This window comes from Heterodontus francisci, chromosome 18 (genome assembly GCF_036365525.1).
Source record: "Heterodontus francisci isolate sHetFra1 chromosome 18, sHetFra1.hap1, whole genome shotgun sequence".
NCBI classification, from domain to species: domain Eukaryota; kingdom Metazoa; phylum Chordata; class Chondrichthyes; order Heterodontiformes; family Heterodontidae; genus Heterodontus; species Heterodontus francisci.
The window spans coordinates 54811912-54832305 of NC_090388.1; the positions used below are offsets into that span (position 1 = coordinate 54811912).

The 20394-nt window shown below is 41.9% G+C and overlaps 1 protein-coding gene across 2 annotated transcripts in view; it reads right to left on the reverse strand.

Moving 5' to 3' along the window:
• Positions 1–14633: 14633 nt before the first annotated feature.
• The window catches only part of LOC137379647 (adiponectin receptor protein 2), a 120848-nt gene continuing 115087 nt past the window's right edge, over positions 14634–20394 (reverse strand). For both annotated transcript variants that reach the window (XM_068050774.1, XM_068050773.1), the window contains 2 exons: positions 18216–18409; positions 14634–17580 (listed from right to left, as the gene is read on the reverse strand). In XM_068050774.1, the coding sequence (XP_067906875.1) occupies positions 17452–17580; positions 18216–18409 (323 nt within the window). In that variant the 3' untranslated portion in view covers positions 14634–17451. The remainder of the gene's footprint in view (positions 17581–18215; positions 18410–20394) is intronic.

The following is a 20394-nucleotide window of genomic DNA, read 5'->3' on the forward strand; positions in this document are numbered from 1 at the left end:
TACTGATGTCGAAAATTCTCCTGAACATTCTCAAGAAACACTTGCCTCTCTCTGCCCTTTACAGTACTACTATCCCAGGATAATTAAAGTCCCCCATTATAACTACTCTATAATTCTTGCATCGCTCCATAATTACTTTGCAAATTTGTTGCTCTATATATCTTTCCCACTAGTTGGTGGCCCATAGAATACACCCAGCAATGGCATGGTACATTTATTCTTTCTTACTTCTAACCAAAGAGATTCTGTCCTTGACCCCTCTAGAACATCCTTTCTCTCTCGTACTGTAATGTCCCCTTTCATCAAAAATGCTACCCCTCCTTTCTTTCCTTCCTTATCTTTTCTAAACACCTTGTACCCAGGAATTTGCTCTAGTGAGATTTGAACTGATGACCTCAGGGTTACTAATAATAACAAGTAGGAAAACCAGCTATAAAACAGAGAAAATAATCTAATTTTTTCGTTCATCAGGATTACTTATGGCATGTTCCATGCATGAAAAACAGCTTTTTAGTACCCCAAATTTAAATTACATTATATAGCTAACTTACAGTACTGGGCAGCCCTGGAGATCAATGCAGCCTCAAGATATCAGAAAGATCCACATATTCTGCCAGACCTGCTGAGTATTTCCAGCATTTTCTGTTTTTGTTTCAAATTTCCAGCATCTGCAGTACTTTGCCTTGTGTCAAAATAAATCATTCATATTGTATAATGTAATATTGGGTTCCTTCTTAGTTGCTTTTATTTACATTTGAACAAATACATAAGAATGGGATCACTCTGTGGAATGAAGGCTGAAAACAGAATTGTAATTGTAATTAACTGGCCTATTAAACACCATTTTATGTCCCTCTGGCATTTTACCAGCATCAGAACGGCTTCCTGTCATGAGGAGAGACTGCCAGGTACATTGAAGCTTCCCAGGAGGCAGCCTTCCTTCCCAGGGGCTCCATATCCCACGGAAGGCCCCTCCAGGGGCACTGCTGCAGTTGGAGTGTTCACCCCTCTGATTGCCGGGACCCGCCAGCCTGGCACCAGCACATTAAAAAACATTCTCTCCAAGTAGGCTTCAACATGGAGTCGGCCTCTCCTTCTCCCTGCAGCCTCAGCAGCGGCCACCTCTATCGGTAGCACTGCTGAGCTGCTGGCCCTCTGACTGGTCCAGCAGCTTGGAGAGGGAAGGACTGCAGTCCCAGCAGCAGCCTCTTGATTGGCCACTGCTGCTAACATCTTCTCTGCGGCCCTGCTGTTCGTCCATGTGGGTTCGGAACCACCACTTGATCTCGGCCACCAGAACCAGGGCTTGCCAGTAAAATTCCGGCCCAGAAATGGGTCCAAGGATATCAGCTTCACTGAGATCATGTATATTATATTAATACTTGAGCTGTTGTGTCTCTGCTAGGAATAAGAATTTTAGATGCAGTCTTTTGTTTATAAAGATATTTATTAGAGGAAATGATATTCACAGACAACACACACAACAATGCAAAGGCTGTGAGAGATCTCATATTACAGTGGCTGAACTCAGTCGCAGGGTGATTAGCCCTGGGGTCTTCCTGCAATTGTCTCACTTTTATCTTTCAGCTGAAAGGCCATTACACTATGTCCTGCATTCAGCGATCGTTACCCTTTGATTAGTTTAGGTACCTTTAGGTTATCATTTCGCAGAAGTGATATCAGCAGTGTCAAGAGCTAACAAAAGCTGTCTTGCTTCTTTACATGCACAGAAATAATAAACAATCATCAAACAGATAGGTGTATCTACCAGAAGATTAGAACCATGTAAATTAACAAAACAATTATCTTAGCGATGACAACAGTACCCCAGAATTTTACCCAAAGCAGACGGGAGCCAGCCACTAACTGAAAAGTTGGTGGCGAACCCGCTTTCGCCCCATCTGGGTGTCCGACCCATATTTTGCCGGTCGCTGGGCTTTAAATGCTCTGAGGCGGGACTTCCACGTGCTTGAGGCAGGAAATCACACCTAATAGAGCTGTCAGCCAATCAACGGGCCGGCAGCTAACTGTCCCAGCAGTGCCACTGGAATAGGTGGCCACTGCTGGGACTACAGCCCAGCTCAAAGGAAAGATGTCGGGGAGCCTGGAGCTAAGGTAAGTTTTGGTCGCCTTGCCAGGGGTAATCGGTCAGGCCCTGGCAAGGCAAGGGTGGTCGATTGGGGGGAAGGGGGCGTGTTGGGTGTTAGGGGTGGTTGGGGTAGTGGAGGCGGGCCTCCATTGGGCACAGAGTGCCTGGTCATGAGGGCACCCCTGGGCCGTTCGAGAACTGCCTGCTTTTGTCAGGCGGCTTCTCTCGGGCCTCGGCCGCTGAACCAGCCACGAGTAAAATCCCCGTGGAGGCGGGCAAAGGCCCTTAAGTGATCGTTATTTGGCCACTTAAGGACTTTGATAGGCCTGGGGCAGGTGGGCCGTTTTTCGCAACTGCTGCCCTGCATAAAGTGGCGGCGGAGGCAGGACTGGATCGGGAGGGGCTCCTGGAACCTCCTGCTCCATCTTATGCTACCCCCCCCCCCCCCCCCCACTACCATCCCGCTCTTTGAGGGGGGCAGGGGAGAGGTAAAATTCAGCCTTTTGTTTTTCTTTTCAAAAGAAAACTTGGGCTTGGGACCTTTGTTTAAAAACAACCCTTACTGAATGTCACATGTCTTAAGCTATATAAACGACAGAAGCCTTGGTGACTAGGGGGAGTTGTTTACAGAGAAGTGACATGTCAAGATTTATGGTGGTCAAGAGTTGGTTTCGTTTTGGATTGTTTTGAGTCAGCTGGGGATCAGCCTGCTAAGAGAGAAGGCACCATCTCATCTTTTCTCCACCTCTTTGAGAAACCTTGAGAATCCAATGTGAGTTGAAACCCCTGATATATTTCTCCTGGAAAGCCTGCCAGAATAATCCTTGATGTCACCTGAAGAGAACGGCTCCAAAAAGATGCCAGTGACAGCCTGTGTGTGTGTATGTGTGTGTGCGTGTGTGTGTTAGGGTAATCTAAAGGGTGCTTTACATCTTTACTGAACAAGTCTTGTTTTATAATAAATTAATAATTTTGGTATTTATTTAAAAAAACCTGGTTGGTGGATTTTATTCTGAAATAAAAATAGAGTATATAAGTGGCCGTATCACTGACTGGGTAAACATTTAAATATAATATAAATTAAATAATGTTGTGACCCGTGGAGAAGTGGAACTAGAGGAAATCAGTGCGCTCCTCCTGCCTCGGTCGTAACATATAATTGGGGTCTCTGTGTGCGATAACCCAAAGCCGACGATGTGCAGTTGTATGTAGGATAATAATAATTGTAAAAGGGGCATGGAAAACACTGGGTTTCTTATGCATTAGAGTAAAGTTTACACTACTGGAATGGCTTTGTCAGTTGCTATGACGTTTCTGGAGAGGAAGGATTTATCCCTGAGTGATTTGCAACTCTAAACCAAGGCTATGCTAAAAGCATTGGCAGAAAAGTTGGACTTAGAGTTAAAACCAGGAGCTAAGAAAGGAGACATAATTGAGGTAATAGCACAGCATTTGAAACTGGAATAAGGAAAAGGCAAACCAGATGGTAGTTCATTTGAATTAGCTAGGATTCAGTTGCAGATGAAGCACCTTGAAAAGGAAAAAGAAATGAAAAACTTGAACATGAAAGAGAAGGAGAAAGGAAAAAGGAAGAAAGAGAGGAAAAGAAAAAAGAGAGAGTATTTCAAAAGAAAAGAGAAGAGAGGCAGAAGAGAGAAAGGGAGCGAGAAAGGTAATTCGAATTATAACAGCTGGAACTAAAACAAAAGGGTGGCCTTGACTCCAGTGAAAGTTCTGAGGAGGAAAAATCTGACTTCAACCCAGGACCCAGTGGAGAGTTGTTTAAATTTGTGTAAGCCCTCCCGAAGTTTGAGAAAAAGCATTGTAGAGGTATTTTTCATTTCTTTTGAAAAGATAGCTAAACAGATGAGGTGGCCGAAAGAAAATTGAACACTGCTCATGCAAAGCAGGTTGATTGGCAGAGCTTATGAAGTTAATGCCTTGCTTTCTGAAAAGGGTTCTGCAAATTATGAGATGACAAAAAATGCTGTTCTCGCTGCTTATGAAGCTTAAAGGCACAAATTGCAGAACCTCCGAAGACAGCCTGGGCAGATTTATATAGAATTTGAGAGGGTAAAGAAAATTAATTTTGATCGTTGGATGTGGGCACTAAAGATAGAGACCACGTATGAGACCCTTAGGGAAATAATTCTCCTGGAAGAATTTAAAAATTCACTCCCTCCGTTAGTAAAAACCCATGTAGAGAACCAGAAGGTTTCAACAGCCAGACAGGCAGTTGAGATCGCTGATGATTATGAGCTTGTTTACAAGCCCAAAACCTTTTTCCAAAAGAAAGATGCTGACAATGGAAGTGAGGCCTGCAAGCCTAAATGTTTCCATTGCCACGAGGTGGGATACCATGGGAAGTTGCGGAGTAAACCGATGGGATTTATTGGGGTACACAAGGCCAATGCAGAGAAAGGGGCCCTGACCGAGAGTACAACAGAGAAAGCTTTAGCTCTGACTGCAGCTGAAAGGCCAAGTACAAAAACCGCTGTGAGTGCAGGGGATGTGAACAAGATACCTGAGAGTTATAGGGAATTCTTGTCAAAAGGTAAAGTAACTCCTTATCTCTCAAGTGAGGCAGGTATACCTATAGTTATACTTTGGGATACAGGAGCCACCCAAACTCTTTTGCTGGGGAAAGGCATAACTTTTCCACCAGAGAGCGCACTGAATTCCAAGGTTTTAGTGAATGGTATAAGCAGGGAGTATATACTTTTCTAAACCTTTCTATCGGGCTCACCTGGAGTGTAACCTATTTTGCACAGCCTGGGGAGACTGTCACATGGTCCTCTCAATCCCCTTTTTTTTAATGAGGTCCAAAGTCTAAAACCTAATGTCTGGTAAGGTAACTGTAGGCGTTGTCCATAGTTTGCCTGTAGACGGAGTTGACCAGCTCCTGGGGAATGACTTGGCCAGAACGAAAGTAGTAGCTTCTCCAGTAGTCACAGAAAGACCAAGTGAAGTTGCAGGAAAATGTTCCAGGAGTTTTTCCTTCATGTGTAGTGACCCAAGCAATGGCTAAACAAGTACTGTTGTCGGAGGTCAAATTGCACCACAGTCCACCTGGTTCAGGGCTTTCTTGGAGACAGAATTGTCGGTGGCTTTCTTCCCCTGGGGTCTGTCTGTCCACAGTCACAGACGGTTTTCAAACTTGCGATGTTATCTGGAGAGGGAGGGAGATATACACACAGCCCCCCTGGGGTTCTGCCCGGTTTGTACTCGAAGCCTGTCTGCTTCAAAGTCTCAGGAACTGGTCTGCTGTGTGTAACGAAACTCCCAATTTTGCACAGCCTGGGGAGACTGTCACATGGTCCTCTCAATCCCCTTTTTTTAAATGAGGTCCAAAGTCTAAAACCCAAACTTCTCTCAGGTGGTATTGTCAGTGTTACCCTCTGGAGGGATGTCCCCACTCATGAATACTTCAAGATGGCTTTGGATGTCCCACTAATAAGGGTGATATGGATAATCTACTCAGTTAGCCAAAGCATTGTCCTGAATGGGATTCTTGTTAGGCATGTCTCTCCAATTCGATATCCTGGAATGTGAGGTATTTCAGATGCAAATTGTCGTGGCCATCTTGGCTGCCAGCTTTAAAAAAATTAACTAGGATCCCAGCTCCTTCTTTAAAAAATCATTTAATCTAGATTTCCAACTGATGAATTAAAAATCCTTATTGGCTGTAGCATGTTTTCTTGACAGGAAGATGCAACAAGTAATTACAATTCTATTTACAGCCTTCATTCCACAGAGCCACTCCCATTCTTATGTATTTGCTCAAATGTAATTAAAAGCAATTAAGAAGGAATCCAAAATCACACTATATAATGAGTGATGTCAACACAAAAGCAAAATACTGCAGATATTGAAATCTGAAATAAAAACAGAAAATGCTGGAAATACTTAGCAGGTATGGCAGCATCTTGGAGGAAGAAACAGAGTCAAAGTTTCAAGTCTGTGACCTGTCATCAGAACTGACGTTTGCACCCTGATTCAAATAGTACATAATGCAATTTGACAAGTTACTCCCAACAAATAGTAACCAACTTTAATAGATTCACAAACCAGCAGTTACAATCCCCCAAAATAGAGATTCTTATAATATTAAATGGGGCAGATTTGAGGTATCACATCCATTCCCTATGGGGTGGTATTCTCTGGTTCTTCCTGCATCTTGCTCAGGCAAGTACCCCTTTAAATGCTAGAACTGGAAAAATGAAATCATGAGTAAAAGACAAGCTTCCACAACAACCTCTGCACATTACATTTGTTGCAGACTTATGCCACACGACAAGACTATAGGCGTTATCGTAATGGCACCACGTTGTCTGGGTTTGCCCTTTGGCCAACTCACATCACAAACACGTGTGTGCCATTTGTGGCTCTTGATTTGCTGCCAACTAATGTGCTAATTATGTGACCTCCTTGCATTCTTCCGTAGAACAACTAACAAATATAAACTGCTGGTCATGATTGAGATATGCGTTGAAGCATCACTGTACCAGGCACCCCTCATGAATTGATATGTTATCAGGGTAACGTGGCACTCCAATCTCCACCTATGAGGTTAGTGCTCTAAGTCCATCTGCACAATCACCAATGCAGTATTATTGTGCTGAATTGCAACCTTGCTTAGGGAACAGCTTGGGATATCACTCTTGATCTCTGCCAGACTGATAGTCAAGTAAGACTTTGACACACCATGGATTACAAAACCAAAACATGAAATACATTTTATGAAGAAATAAGACTGACAAGAAAAAGTTTGACTATTTTACTATACTTCACTGAATGTGTCTCTTTGAAAATAATGCCTCAAGGCAGATTTTTAAAGCTTTGTTCTCAGGTAGTTGGCAACACTGGCAAGGTTGCATTTATTGCTTGTCCTGAATTACTCCAAAAAGGTAGGGAATAGGAGTGGGAACCCCGAGTGGTGTTATTTCTCTTCAATAAACAGCAGAGCTACGGGGAAAGAGCAGGGGAGTGGGACTAATTAGATAGCTTTTTCAAAAGGCCAGCAAGGGCACAATGGGCTGAACAGCCTCCTTCTGTGCTGTAAGATTTCATGATTTACAGAAATTCAAAAGTCACTAAAGCAACCAACTCTGAAATCTGTTTTTTTAAATTAATTCTCAGGATTAGTTGGCAAGGCTGGCATTTATTGTCCATCCCTTGGCATATTCTGTGCCCTTGCTACCCTCAGCATATCCTCCAAATGGTGTTTAACATGGGGAATTACCGATTCATTTACCGAGGGAGTGCAATCGGTGCTAGTCAGCTGTAGGTTTCCTTGCCCACATTTGGCCTAAAGCCATGCAACCTCATGGGGGTCAGGTGTCAATGTTGAGGACTCCCAGAGTCACTCCCATCCAACTGTCTACCACGGTGCATTCCTCTGAGTCGGTCCAGCCAATGGGACTTTGGCAGATGGGTATGATTCTGTAAGTATGACTATGTCAAGCTATTATTTGACTAGTCTGTGAGACAGCTCTCCAATCTTGGCACTAGTCCCCAGATGTTAGTGAGGAGGACCTTGCAGGGTCAACTGTGTTGTGTGTGTCTTTATCAGATCCTGATTCAATGCCCAGGTCACAACAGAGTAGCCAGTCTGATTTTGTTCTTTCTCGTAATTTGTTACAACTGAATGGCTTGCTAGGCTACTTTAGAGGGCAGTTGAGAGTCAACCACGTGAGATAGGAACCAGATCAAGTAAGGGCAGCAGGTTCCCTTCTCTAAAGGACATTAGTAAACACCATTAGTTTTAACACCAATCTGCCAGCTTCAAGGTCTTTTAGCCCAACCAATACCAGGTTCCTTCGCCAAGTGTTCTGTTCCTCAGGATTGACATTCCTCACATTGCTTGTTAGTGGGTAGAGTATTTCAAGATTTGTAAACACAGCTGTTTCTACGCAAAATAAATGGAGCACCAAGACACTGTAACTGGCAATGTTGAAATTGACGTAAATGCAAATTGCTAATGATCATTACGTTTTGGCCGAGATTAATGACTGCCCATTTTAATGGACGTTTTGAGTGGTAGGGACTGTCATGATCTACATTATATTACTCAAGCAACACAACATCCCAAAAATAGCCGATCGTGTTTTTATCTCAGCAACTCTCCTGTGGGAATTCCCGATGTCAGTCTCGTCCTAGGAATGCAGGGAGGGTAGTTAGCAAGAAAATAATTGTGCACCATCTTGTAAGGACTTGCCTCAAGACAAACAATGGAATAGAGACCTAGAATCATAACACAGATTCATAGAATCTTACAGCACAGAAGGAGGCTATTTGGCCAGTTATGCCTGTGACATTTCTTTGAAAAACCTTTCCATTTTAGCCCCATGCCTCAATATTTTCCCCCATAACCCTGCAAATTCTCCAAGCACATGTTCAATTGCCTTTTGAAAGTTTCCATGGCACCTGCTTCCACCACCCCATCAGGTACTGCATTCCAGATGTAAGATTTTTGATAAGATAAGGGTGTTTTATGCCTCCTTCTAAGGTGGGAATAGACTTGACAGCACAACAGCTTGTTTATTGAGATAAAGATAAAGACAAATTTGTTAAGTTCTCAGATCAAGTATTCTTAACAAATTCAGGCAGTGATTAACAGTCTAACACAGATACTACCTGTATTAGTTGCTGGATGGTGGAGAGCACGACTAGTCTCTTTGCAGCCTTTTGGGTCCACAAGCTTCTCAGGCTCTCTCTCTCTCTTTCTCTCTCGTGCAGTTTCTCTTGTTCTCCACTGTGGCAAGAGCAGAGTCGCCAGCCAACTTATTCTGGCAACCTTCCAGTTAACCCTCCCCTCATACCACTCAGTGATCAGTCTTATATTAAAGGACGTTTTCCTTAACCAACCCTAAGGATCATTTTGTGATGATTTTCATTTATGCAATTAATACATAGAAAAAGCCTTATCTCAATGCTTGTACTTTCCCGAGGATGCCTTATATCACTACGAGACAAAACTATGCAGCACTGTCCGTTCTCATGGTCCAACACTTTTTGCTGCAAGTAAGCATTTTAAAACTTGACATAATCTCCCAGAATCCCTCTGCCTTGACATCTTGTCCATACTGTACCTTATTTCCTAAGTTTTCCACTTTACTATACTACAGAGAAGGATTCTAATAAAGCTTAATGTTAGTTTATAATAACAAGCCATTTGTTAGTTTGTAATAGCTAGATGTTAACAACTGGTATACTGTTGAGTGACTTTTAACAACCTAATAATCTTACATTCCCCCGGTTGAGGGCGAGATATCCTTATCGACCCCACATTAATTCATTTTACTATTTTCAAGAAAAGCTGCAAACTCTAAGCTTCGTGTCTTGTAATGCATTTGTTGCACAAGACACCTCAAATAGCAATGCATAAAGAGTCCTACTACTAACACTACGGCTTGGGTTAGTATCAGAAACATGGACAGAGTCCGGAGCCATGGGTGTTGACTTACATTATATACAGTGTCCCACCACTGGTGGTCGCCTAGCCGTTGTATTTCCTGCATTCTACGGTCATTGTTCTGCATCATTTTTACCAAGTGTTTCTGTGAGGTGGTGGTCCTTTCTATTATGGACCGTAGGCTAAGGGACAACAGAGGTATGGGGTGCCCACGATTCATGACAGCTCCAAGGGCTCTGCTTGCATGGAGAAATTAACTCTTAGCTCAGTGACATTTTGTAAGTCACTACGAGAAACATGACATGACCGCCTATAGTAGTTGTGTGGGTTTAAAACAAAAGATGGACTCTAAAATGGGACATTCTCTCCTTCCATGACTATTGTCTGAGCATTAGTTGTAACACAATATGTGCCCATCCGAAGGTAAATGTAGTTAGTGCTATGACTACCCCACCTGTGGATACTTATATTGCATGTCGTTGACTCTTGGTCCAAGGTAATCCCGCATGCTGGCTTCTGGATGCCTGATGTCACACCAGCATACATATGGCCCTCCCCTCTCTGAACAACACTCGATGTTTGGACTGTCCCATGTTAGATTCCTTTTGATTAAGAGGGATGGATGGGATTCATATGAGGTGTGAATATCTTGGTCCATAGTCCCAATTGACTCAACATTAAAATCTCCCACTCATCTTCTACCCATAGGCGGGGCAACCACAGTACAACAGGAACCATGGCCTCACTCCCATATTCCGTCTCCTTTAACCAAGTATGACAACCCATGCTGTCTTGCCCCGAAACATAATCGTAGTTCTTCAGCCATCCATTAAGCATACTATCGTTTACAAAAGGGTGGATACAGTTATTCCCAATATCTTCAAACCCAGTCACTATTTGATCTAACATACAACTCCCATACATTGAGCACACAATAGCCTTGGATATATTTGCCTCAGCTTCTCTTTTGTCTTTAATCAAAATGTTAATGCTAGCCTGAATCTCTGAGAACATTTTCACCTCATCTTTAACTGTAAATAGGTCCCAAGATAACTCCTTAATCACATCCTGATCCTCCTTGTTTTCATTAGTTAGGATTCCCTTTAGCTGTCTTCTCATAGCCTCATTATGCTCCCACATATCCTCAATGTCTACCCTATTCCAGGCAGCAGTTCCTGCTGCCCACCCAAAACCCATCCATTCCCATAGCCCTCTTTTCTTTCTACTAGGTGGTCCCGTGGAATTTACTTCTATTGAAATTTCATCTGCAGTTCCGGCTCTCCACCTGTCTTGTCCCTGGTTCTTTAACGAGAAATCCCCAACCACCTTCCTGACTGACTGATGGTAAAACATTTCATAACGCTTAGAACACAATCCGTGGGGAAATGGGGCCTCCCCAAAATGAAGTATCGCAGGCACTATCTCATATCTCACATTGTTGTATAATCGTGTACGACTGGGAGTAACTATTAGTCTGTTTGCCGGCCCTTTGCTCAATTGTGGACACTTCTCTGTCTTTATCTTACTTCCCTTCTAGCCTCCATTGCCTTTATTTTCCTTTTTGCATACATCAATTTGTTGGATCTCTCCTTGTCTATTCCCTGACTCTGCATTAAAACATCCTACCATCCCTTTATTTCTTTTGCTTGTTATTGGCCAGTTTAGTGTCTCCTGGTCCCGTCCTAAGTATGGAATACCCATACTTTTTGGGGTGATCTTGGTAAAATTTAGGAAACCAAACCCCGGGTCTCTCCACTTCCCCCATCCGAGTCGGAACCTTAGTGTTACCCTTATACCATTTTTGGCACATTGATATGCCACCTTCACTCCTTCCCCTTCTTGAACCTATGCTATGAACAGTTCGTTAACATTGGGCCTCGCCCATCTGCACTGATCACAACAGATTGTCATATCACACCCATCCCGAGTCAAAACCCCGTAGTCTCTTTAAATCCTGGCTTTCTTGTGCGGATGTGTTCCTGTACCGTAGAGTCGATCCTTGCCTCATGATTTCGACACCAGTTGTCTGGATGATGTTAATGATCATTATCAGTCCTGGGATGAGTCTGGATGTCTGTTGATCTGTAAACAGAAATTATGAAGTATTTACTCTTCCACAGTTTTCAGCTGATTTATATGGTACCACCTTATGCACCTTAAACCTCTTTTCCCTAGGAAATGCATCAGATAAACTGAGGGGCTCAAGCAGTCCACAACTGGGTATGGCCCCTGCCATTTAAGTTCAAAGGAATGCTCCTTTTTGCCATAATTTAGGACCATAACCATGTCTCCCACTTGGTCTTCAAAGGACCGTACTTTTTTGTCAAAGTATTTCTTAATCTGCTGCTTCGACTTCCCCAGCTTTTGTGCTACAAACTGATTAATCTGATGAGTGTGTTCTATTACCTGCTCCAGCCAACTTAGAACTACATGACCCTTGTAGCAAAGGTCCTGCACATAGCAATGTCAGATGTCCCAGAGTTCTCATCATTCTCCCAGTCATAGCCTGATATGGAGACACGCCAGTTGTTAAATGTGGCGTGGAGCAGATTGCCATTAAACACATTGGTAACATGTTAGTCCAGAGTGGGGTGATCTGCACATAGCTTCTTTAACATGTTCTTCAGGGTCCTATCGCCCCTCTCCACTGCTGCCGAAGACTGGAGGCGGTGAGAGATGTGTAGTCTATGCTTTATCCCCATTATTTCTTGAAGGTGAGTGAAATATTCGCCAGTAAAATGCATTTCCTGATCACTATCAACCTGTAATGGCACTCCCTACCTGCAGATCACCTCGCTCAGTAAGATTTTCGCAGCAGTGATTGCGGTGTTAGAACGACAAGGGAAGGCCTCAATCCATTTGGTGAACTGGTCCACCACAACCAGAGCATAAGTGTGATTTCCTGGCGTCTGGAGCATGGGGCCAATGAAATCAATCTGTAAATGCGCCCAGGGTCCTTCTGGCGGTGGGGCACTCTGGAGGAAAGCCCGGTTCGTATTGGGAGTGGGATTGTGTTGTTGACAAACCGTGAGACTGCAGATTCCACAGTACACTCCATGTTAGGCCACCATGCGACCTTGGCAAGCTTCTGCCAAGTTGTCTCAGCTGAATAATGGCCGCCCATCAGATGTGAATGGAAAAAGAATAACAGTTTCTCTCCCACCATCAGTGGAACACACGCCACTCATAACGCACTGACTAACTTTTGGAACATCAATAGTTGGGGACTGGAGTCAAAAATAGGGCTCAGCATGGTGTCTGAGGCCCATAAAGTGGGCTGCGGCAGAGGCCTACCTTGCTTATGCCACAATATCACTGCGGTATATGGTGGGTACTGCTGCTGCAGAGTGTGCAGGTCAATAGAAGGAGTGGGGCATTACCAGGGCTGAGATTTTACCAATAAAACAAGGCTGAATTCAGTTCTTTAAAGATGTCCATAATAACCTGAATGATGGTCCATGGACGAAGGGTTTCCCATCTATGGTGCAATATGCATTCTTACTATATAGGGGAAGAGATACCATTGTGTTGATGTCATAGGCACTATCAGACCAAATGTTCACAGCACAATCGGCAGCTTCCATGAAGCAGTTACAAGTGTAGCAATCTCTGCACATGGTGATGAATGACACTTGCATTTATGCTGCATTACAACTGCAAATCCAGTGTGGGGTGAACCACGCACATAAGAGGATCCATCAATGTACACACCTGGGGCATCAGTGATGGGTTCCTTCTGAACAGGGCGTGATTCAAAATTCATTAGGGGCAGTGGGCACGTGAGGGTCCCCTTCATACATCAGAAGCGCAGGTAAAAGCGTAGTCTGTCGCAGCGTGATATCAATATTTCTTTGTAACAATGCCAGAGCCCATTTGCTGATCCGTTGTGAGACCAATGTGTTCCTTAGTTTTAGTAGCAGGTTTAATGGTGAATGGGGTGAGTGTATAACCAGGCTCTGTATACCAGTGATGCAAATGAAGCATCACACACCCCAAAACATCGCAAGTAGATGTCGCTCACATGGAGTAGAAGTCATCTCAGGATCTCGAAGAATCAGAGAGGTGAACACTATCGTCTGTAACCTGTCTACTCGTTCCTGCTAGAACTGCAGTGATACCCTGGTCGGTAGCTCCTACCTCAAGGTGGACGGGCTGAGTTGGATCCCGAGTAATGAGGCAAGCAGCCTGCATAACAGCTGTTTTAAGTTTGTCATTATTTTTAGCAGGCAATAGAGCTATCTCTGCAAATCCCACGATGACATTTCTCTGATACCCCACTAGTCCCAGAAATGAACGGACTGCTGTTTTGGTGACAGGGAGAGGCAGTCGCTGTATGACTTCCGTCTTGTGGCTGCCCAGGGCTTTTCCTCCAAATAAGATAGACACTCCCAAAAAGGTGTCTTGTTCCTTCAGACTTTTAGCAACCTAGTAATCTTACACTGATCTTAACAGCCTTGTGTGTGGAAAACATGTTCATTTCTACTCTAGTTCTTTTGCCAATTATTTTAACTCTATGGTTCCTGACCTGCTTGCCAAAGTTTCTCCCTACTTGCTCTAACAAAATCCCACAATATTTTGAATACCTCTTATTAGGTGTCTCCTTAACCTTCTCTGCACTGGGAGAAAAATCCCAGTTTCTCTCGTAGCTTTCCCACCACTGATGTTAGACTAAGTGGCCTGCAGGTACCAAGATTATCCCTCTCCCCTTTTTTTTTTTGAACAGTGGTGCAACATTTGCAATCCTTTAAGTCCTGTGGCACTACTCCCATTTCCAAGGAAGATTGAAAGATTGTGGTCAGAGTTTCTGACATCTCAATCTGAGTTTACCTTAGCAAACTAGGATGCATCCCATCTGGACCCGGTGGTTTATTAACTGAGTAAAATCAACCTATTTAGCATCTCTTTTTTTTAATCTATCTTTATCCGAACCAATATCTCTACTCCTGCCTCCTCCTCTACTACAACATTGGGATCTGGGAAGTAATTTTTTGCTTGAGCTCATAACTGTACATTTGGGAATTTGCTGGAGGAGGGAGGAGAAAGAGAACAGCTAGGACAATAAGTTCAATAATTACCAGATATATTAGTACTGGTAGCTATTAAGTCAAATTGATGCCACAAAACCAGACAAAAAAATAATAATTTTTTTTATTAGATGAATTAAATGTTACATCAAGTAAAAATCCAATTATGCACCCTCAGCCAATACATAATCTAGAGACACTCGAATTAAAGCAGTGGAAATTAAATAAACAAGGCCTCCTTTTATTTGAAAATGAAATATTATTAACTATAAAAACACTCCTCACAGCAAGCAAAAGACTGATCCAAATAAGGCATAAGGCAAACTCTTGGGACATCTTATCCAAGCTAAGCAGCAAGTGTGTATGTAATACAAGAAAACCAGTACAGTAGTATTTTGTTGGTAATTTTCTCATTTTCAACATAGGTAATTCGTTTCCAGACCAGATGTGCATATGTGCAGGCTTTTTTTTTTCCAGGTAGTGTTTGACAAAAAAGAACGGGGATCCATTCAGATCGCTCATGGAAACAGCATGGCAACATTCCAAAACACTGAAAGTCTAGATTTGAAATAGTCAGATACTACCTACTCTCGGGTAATTCACACGGGTTAAAAGTGCCATTTTTTCTTTGCGCGTACAAGTGGCGCTTGAGGAGATTGTAAACATTTTTACCTATCTCTCAAGATATCTCAATATCTCATTTCAAATCAATTCTGTGCAACATAAGGAATTCATCCATTACATGTAATGCTCAGATTCATGTCAGATCTGCTGTTGCCAAAAACCTGACACCAACTTTTTGTCCCTGTAGGATAAGGTTTAAAGACAACATTCCAAGTTTGATACTTTCACCAGCACTCATTCTAGCTTCATGACAGGATGATATATGATCTCTTTTTTTTTTTAAGATGGGGTGGAGCAGAAGGAAACAAGATGATCAAGGTATATTATATGTTAGAGTAACCAAGATAAAGTCCCCTCAAAGAGCACTCTCACCTCTTATTTTAATTTTATGAACCTGCTGACTTTAGACGGTGGGAGTTGGATCCAAGTACCTCTAAGTTGAGAGTACTTTATATTGTTGGAATTACTGAGCTAAGATTTTAGTTCTTTACTTCCTCTTTTTTATCCCTCCCCTTTGCCCATAATGCATCACTTTAGTCAGTTTTCCAAGTTTCTTCATAATTGCAGTCAATATTACTTCATGCTCAGCAGACAGAAACTAGGTTTGTCTTTTCTCCTCCATGGTAAGCACTCTACTCAGCAGTCCAGCTTGAACCAATCCAAACACAAGGGCAACTTCAATAATTCAGGAAGAAGTGGAAGAGAGTGGGGGAAGGAAGAAAAGGTAAAATTACCCATAGCAATCCAGCGCCAAAGCAAACACTAATCATCTTTCAATACTGAGTAACTAGACAATCCTTTGTCAGAGTAAAAATCTTCATTTCTGAAAACTTCCAACCATAAAAAATTATTACAGATGTGTACATAAACAGAAGCTGTTGCACCTGAATGCAATAGGAGTGGAATGAATGAGTTAAATGATTTAAAGTGGGTAGATTCAAAAAAATTTCAGATTTGTTCAAAACATGCATCTTAAATGGAAACCTTGGTGCTTAGTTTCCTCACTCCTAATTTCCGACCAGAGCAGTAAAGAAGCAATTTAGCACCATAGTACTCCAACAGTAAAAGAAACCATAAACAGGCCTGCCTATTTCTTTATTTTAGATTTGCTGGAACATCCACACAGTGACAAAATAAACTGAAAATATGTTTTAAAGCTGATGATTTCCAATTCTAACTGAACCTGAAAGCAAACTGCATCAGTCCAGTTACATCACATTACACCAACCATTTACAAACTAACCAACAAATGTAGTGACAAGTCCCACCCCATCCGATGCACAGAACATCACAACAGTAAAAAATAAAATTGCTTATATGCATGAATATGTATATAAAACATATGTATACATATATATGCACGTAATTCCTTATAAGTTGAAGTGGGTGCACAGTCGAAATTTGTGCACGCCTACTTCAAGTTGATTTCAGCGGTCACTGCTATCTATTAACATAGCATATGGCAGAATAGAAAATAAAATTACCAGGCTTCACAGCACACTTAGTGGGCAAGCCATCACAAGGAAGGCCTTTTTGCATTGCTTCGTATACTAGCATCTTTCTACTACCTGAAGTGATGTCTACCAATATTTGTGCAATGTAAGTTAACAGTGTGTGGTACTCTTGCGAATGCTTTCTGTACAAAAGTCTTTTATAATATAAATTTTCTAATTAACTGAAAGTTAGAAATCTTATTTACAAGAACTTCTTTTGTCATAAGTAGCAGACCCTGCTCAGAAGTATAACTCCTTCAAATTTTTCTTCCACTTTATATTTTTTCATAGAAATAAATATGGTATTCAGTAAAAGCAGAACTTTGCTTCAGATTCAATTATGTAAATTACATACTAGCTTATCATTTATAATTTACACATTTTAATTGGAACTTTACGACTAGTTGGACGATTGCATTGGTAACCCTTCGTTTGCTGACTTCAAGCATAATGGCTTTGTCCTTCTCTACTATAAGCATTGCTTCCTTTGAACACCTATGATCACCGTGGAAAACATCATTCTGATGCAGCTGCAGTCCTGTATTCCCGATGAAGCTCAAATTAGTTATTCACCCTTCCAATTGGTTCCTGTTCATCTGGTTACCATTAGTTTCTAGTGCAGATGGACATTACAGCATCATCCAAAACAGGTGAGAAAATTGACACTAGTCGTGAAACACGCAATATTGGTCTAATTGACCCAAATTACAACTGTGGTAAGAATCAGAACAGGTCTTCCAGTTATTCTATCACCAATTCCAATACCATTGATCAAAGTTCCACCACACATCTAATCGAAAATCAGTTTCATAGCAAGTCATTATCAGTGCATCCACCACCAATACCATGACGAAACTCCTGAAGGTTTGAGACTCCATGAAAGTGGACGAATGCACCAGCTACAACCAGAACGTGAAATAGCTGATGAGAATGGAACTGTAGAAACAAAAGCAGAATCAACAGTTAAGATTCAACATAACTAAGGTATCAATGTCTCTATCTGACCAAGCAGCACACCAATTTTAAATCTGCAGCTTTTCTACCATAAGTTAGTTTTCGAACATCTTAAGAGTATCTGAATTTTTATATGAACCTGAACTTAAAAGTTATAAAAATTCAGATATCTATAGTAACTCTTACATAGTTAACCTTTTCTTCCTGTGTTTTCCATCATAAAACTGATAAATGTGAGAAACACCTATTTTGCCTCTTTAGTGATATCATGAATTGTGACTGATACAAAGCCCACTGGAGCTTCAGGTCATTCTGTAAAGGTAGTAAGAGGGCCGGCACAGACACAATGGGCCAAAGGGCCTGTTTCTGTTCTGTATAACTCTATGAGATGCTATTTAAGGGAAATATCAGAAACGAGGTGGGGGAACTCAGATTTGATTACTTAGAACTTCACCAAAAAAAGTGAACAGTTTAAAAATGTCTTCTGGAATTATAAAAGTTTATTTCTGTGCGATGCCTACCCATTACGGTTTAGCAGAAAATTCTCCAATGTACCAAAGATTTATAAAGTCAGAAATGAAACAGAAGGCCAAATAGAGTAATTACTAATTACTCACCCAAATGTCACACTTTCCAGGGAAGAAACGCTCAGGAATACGGGCAGCATATAAGGCAGCTCCTGTGATATACAATGTTGCCATTAGGAATAACCAGCCAATCTGTCCAATTGTAGCAGCCCTGAAAAATCCTTCAGATATCATAAAGTGCAGCGTAGGCACAACTCCACTCAACCCCAATCCTACAAATACTCCTGGTGGTAAACAGAAGACAGATAATGAGTTACAGTTTAAACGCAAAAATATCAAACTAGAACAGCTTTATTGCTAAACCACTCGCTTCCCATTACTTATCCAAGTACTACCAATATCAGATGCTTGGCAACTATTCCAGGAGTGATACTTAATTTGAATTAGAGTGTTTTATATCTATTTAACAAAGCAGTGGTATTGCAACATGAATTATTGTCGAAAACAATCTGGGGAACAACCGTGAAGATGCCAAGGTAAGAAAGCAGGCATCAAATCCAGTTTTAGATGAACATTTGGGCTTCCCAGAGGACAAGTTCCAGAATGAGGTTACAGGCTTTATGCCACATCTTTCGAAGGGTCAATCCTTATTTGTTCTTACTGACCCAACCTGCAGCCTCTACTACAAAGGTGTGCTAAATAGACATATGATCTTAGAAGTAACCTCTTCATTCCAATTCAGAGTACTATCTTTTATTTAAGCAGCTTATTCACATCTACAATTAATGCAAGTTATGATCTTAATTTTTCATGATAATGCACAAAACTGATGACTCTATGGGCACGCATCAGTTGAAACCAGAAATGTTGGTTAGGGAATTTTAAAAATGAGAGTTAAATCAATTTGAACTCAAGCTTGCTGCTCTGATAATATCTCCAGTTATAGCCTCATGAAATTGAAGACAAATTATTAACCTGGTTAGGTGGTAGAAGAGAGAGAATAGGGATAATGGATATGTGCTCGATTGGAAGGAAGTGTCTAATGGTGTCCAACAAAGATCTGTCCTGGGTCTTCAACTGTTCCCTACATTTATTCATGACTTAGATAGCCCAATAAGAGTCATATATCCAAACTTGCTGATGACACAAAGAGTAATGACATAGTATTTTAGACAGGACCATAAAATTACAAAGAGACGTTGATAAAGTGTGAGTGGGTGAAACTGTGGCAGATGATTTAATGCAGATAAGTGTGAGGTCATCCATTTTGTACCAAAATGAGACAGATCAGAGTATTATTTAAATGGTGAAAAGCAAGGAACAATGGAGGTCCAAAGAGATTGAGCCATCCATGTACACAGATGATTAAAATGCAATAGTCAGGTACAAAAAATATCAAAAAGGCTAATGGAATATTAGCCTTTTTAGCGAGAGGGCTAGAATATAGATGGAAGGAAGTTTTGCTGCAGCTATGTAAAGCCCTCGTTGTAACACATCTGGAGTACTGTGCAGAGTTCTGAGCACCACACCTTAGAAGGGATATAATGGCCTTGGAAGGAATGCAGCGCAGATTCACCAGAATGTTACCAGAGATTTAAAAGTTAGAATATGAGGAAAGGTTACATAAACTAGGCTTGTATTCCCTGGAATATAGATGGTTAAGGAGTTGATGGAGGTGTTTCGGATTTTGAAAGGATTTGATAGGGTAGATAGAGAGTGAGGGAGTCTAGGAAATGGGGACATCACCTTAAAATCAGAGCCAAGCCATTCAGGAGAGATGTTAGGAAACACTTCTTCAGGCAAAGGGCTTTCAATGTGTGGAACTCTCTGCCCCAAAAAGCAGTAAATGCGACCTCAACTAAATCAAATCTGAGGTCAATAGACTTTTTTGCTAGCAAAGGATATGGAGCCAAATCAGGTGGATGGAGTTAAGATACAGATCAGCCACGATCTCACTGAATGGCAGAACAGGCTCGAGGAACTCACAGAATCACAGAATAATACAGCGCAGAAGAGGCCCTTCGGCCCATCGAGTCTGCACCGATGCATTAAAGACACCTGACCTGTCTACCTAATCCCATTTGCCAGCACTTGGCCCATAGCCTTGGATGTTATGACGTGCCAAGTGCTCATCCAGGTACTTTTTAAAGGATGTGAGGCAACCCGCCTCTACCACCCTCCCAGGCAGTGCATTCCAGACTGTCACCACCCTCTGGGTAAAAAAGTTCTTCCTCAAATCCCCCTTAAACCTTCTGCCCCTCACCTTAAA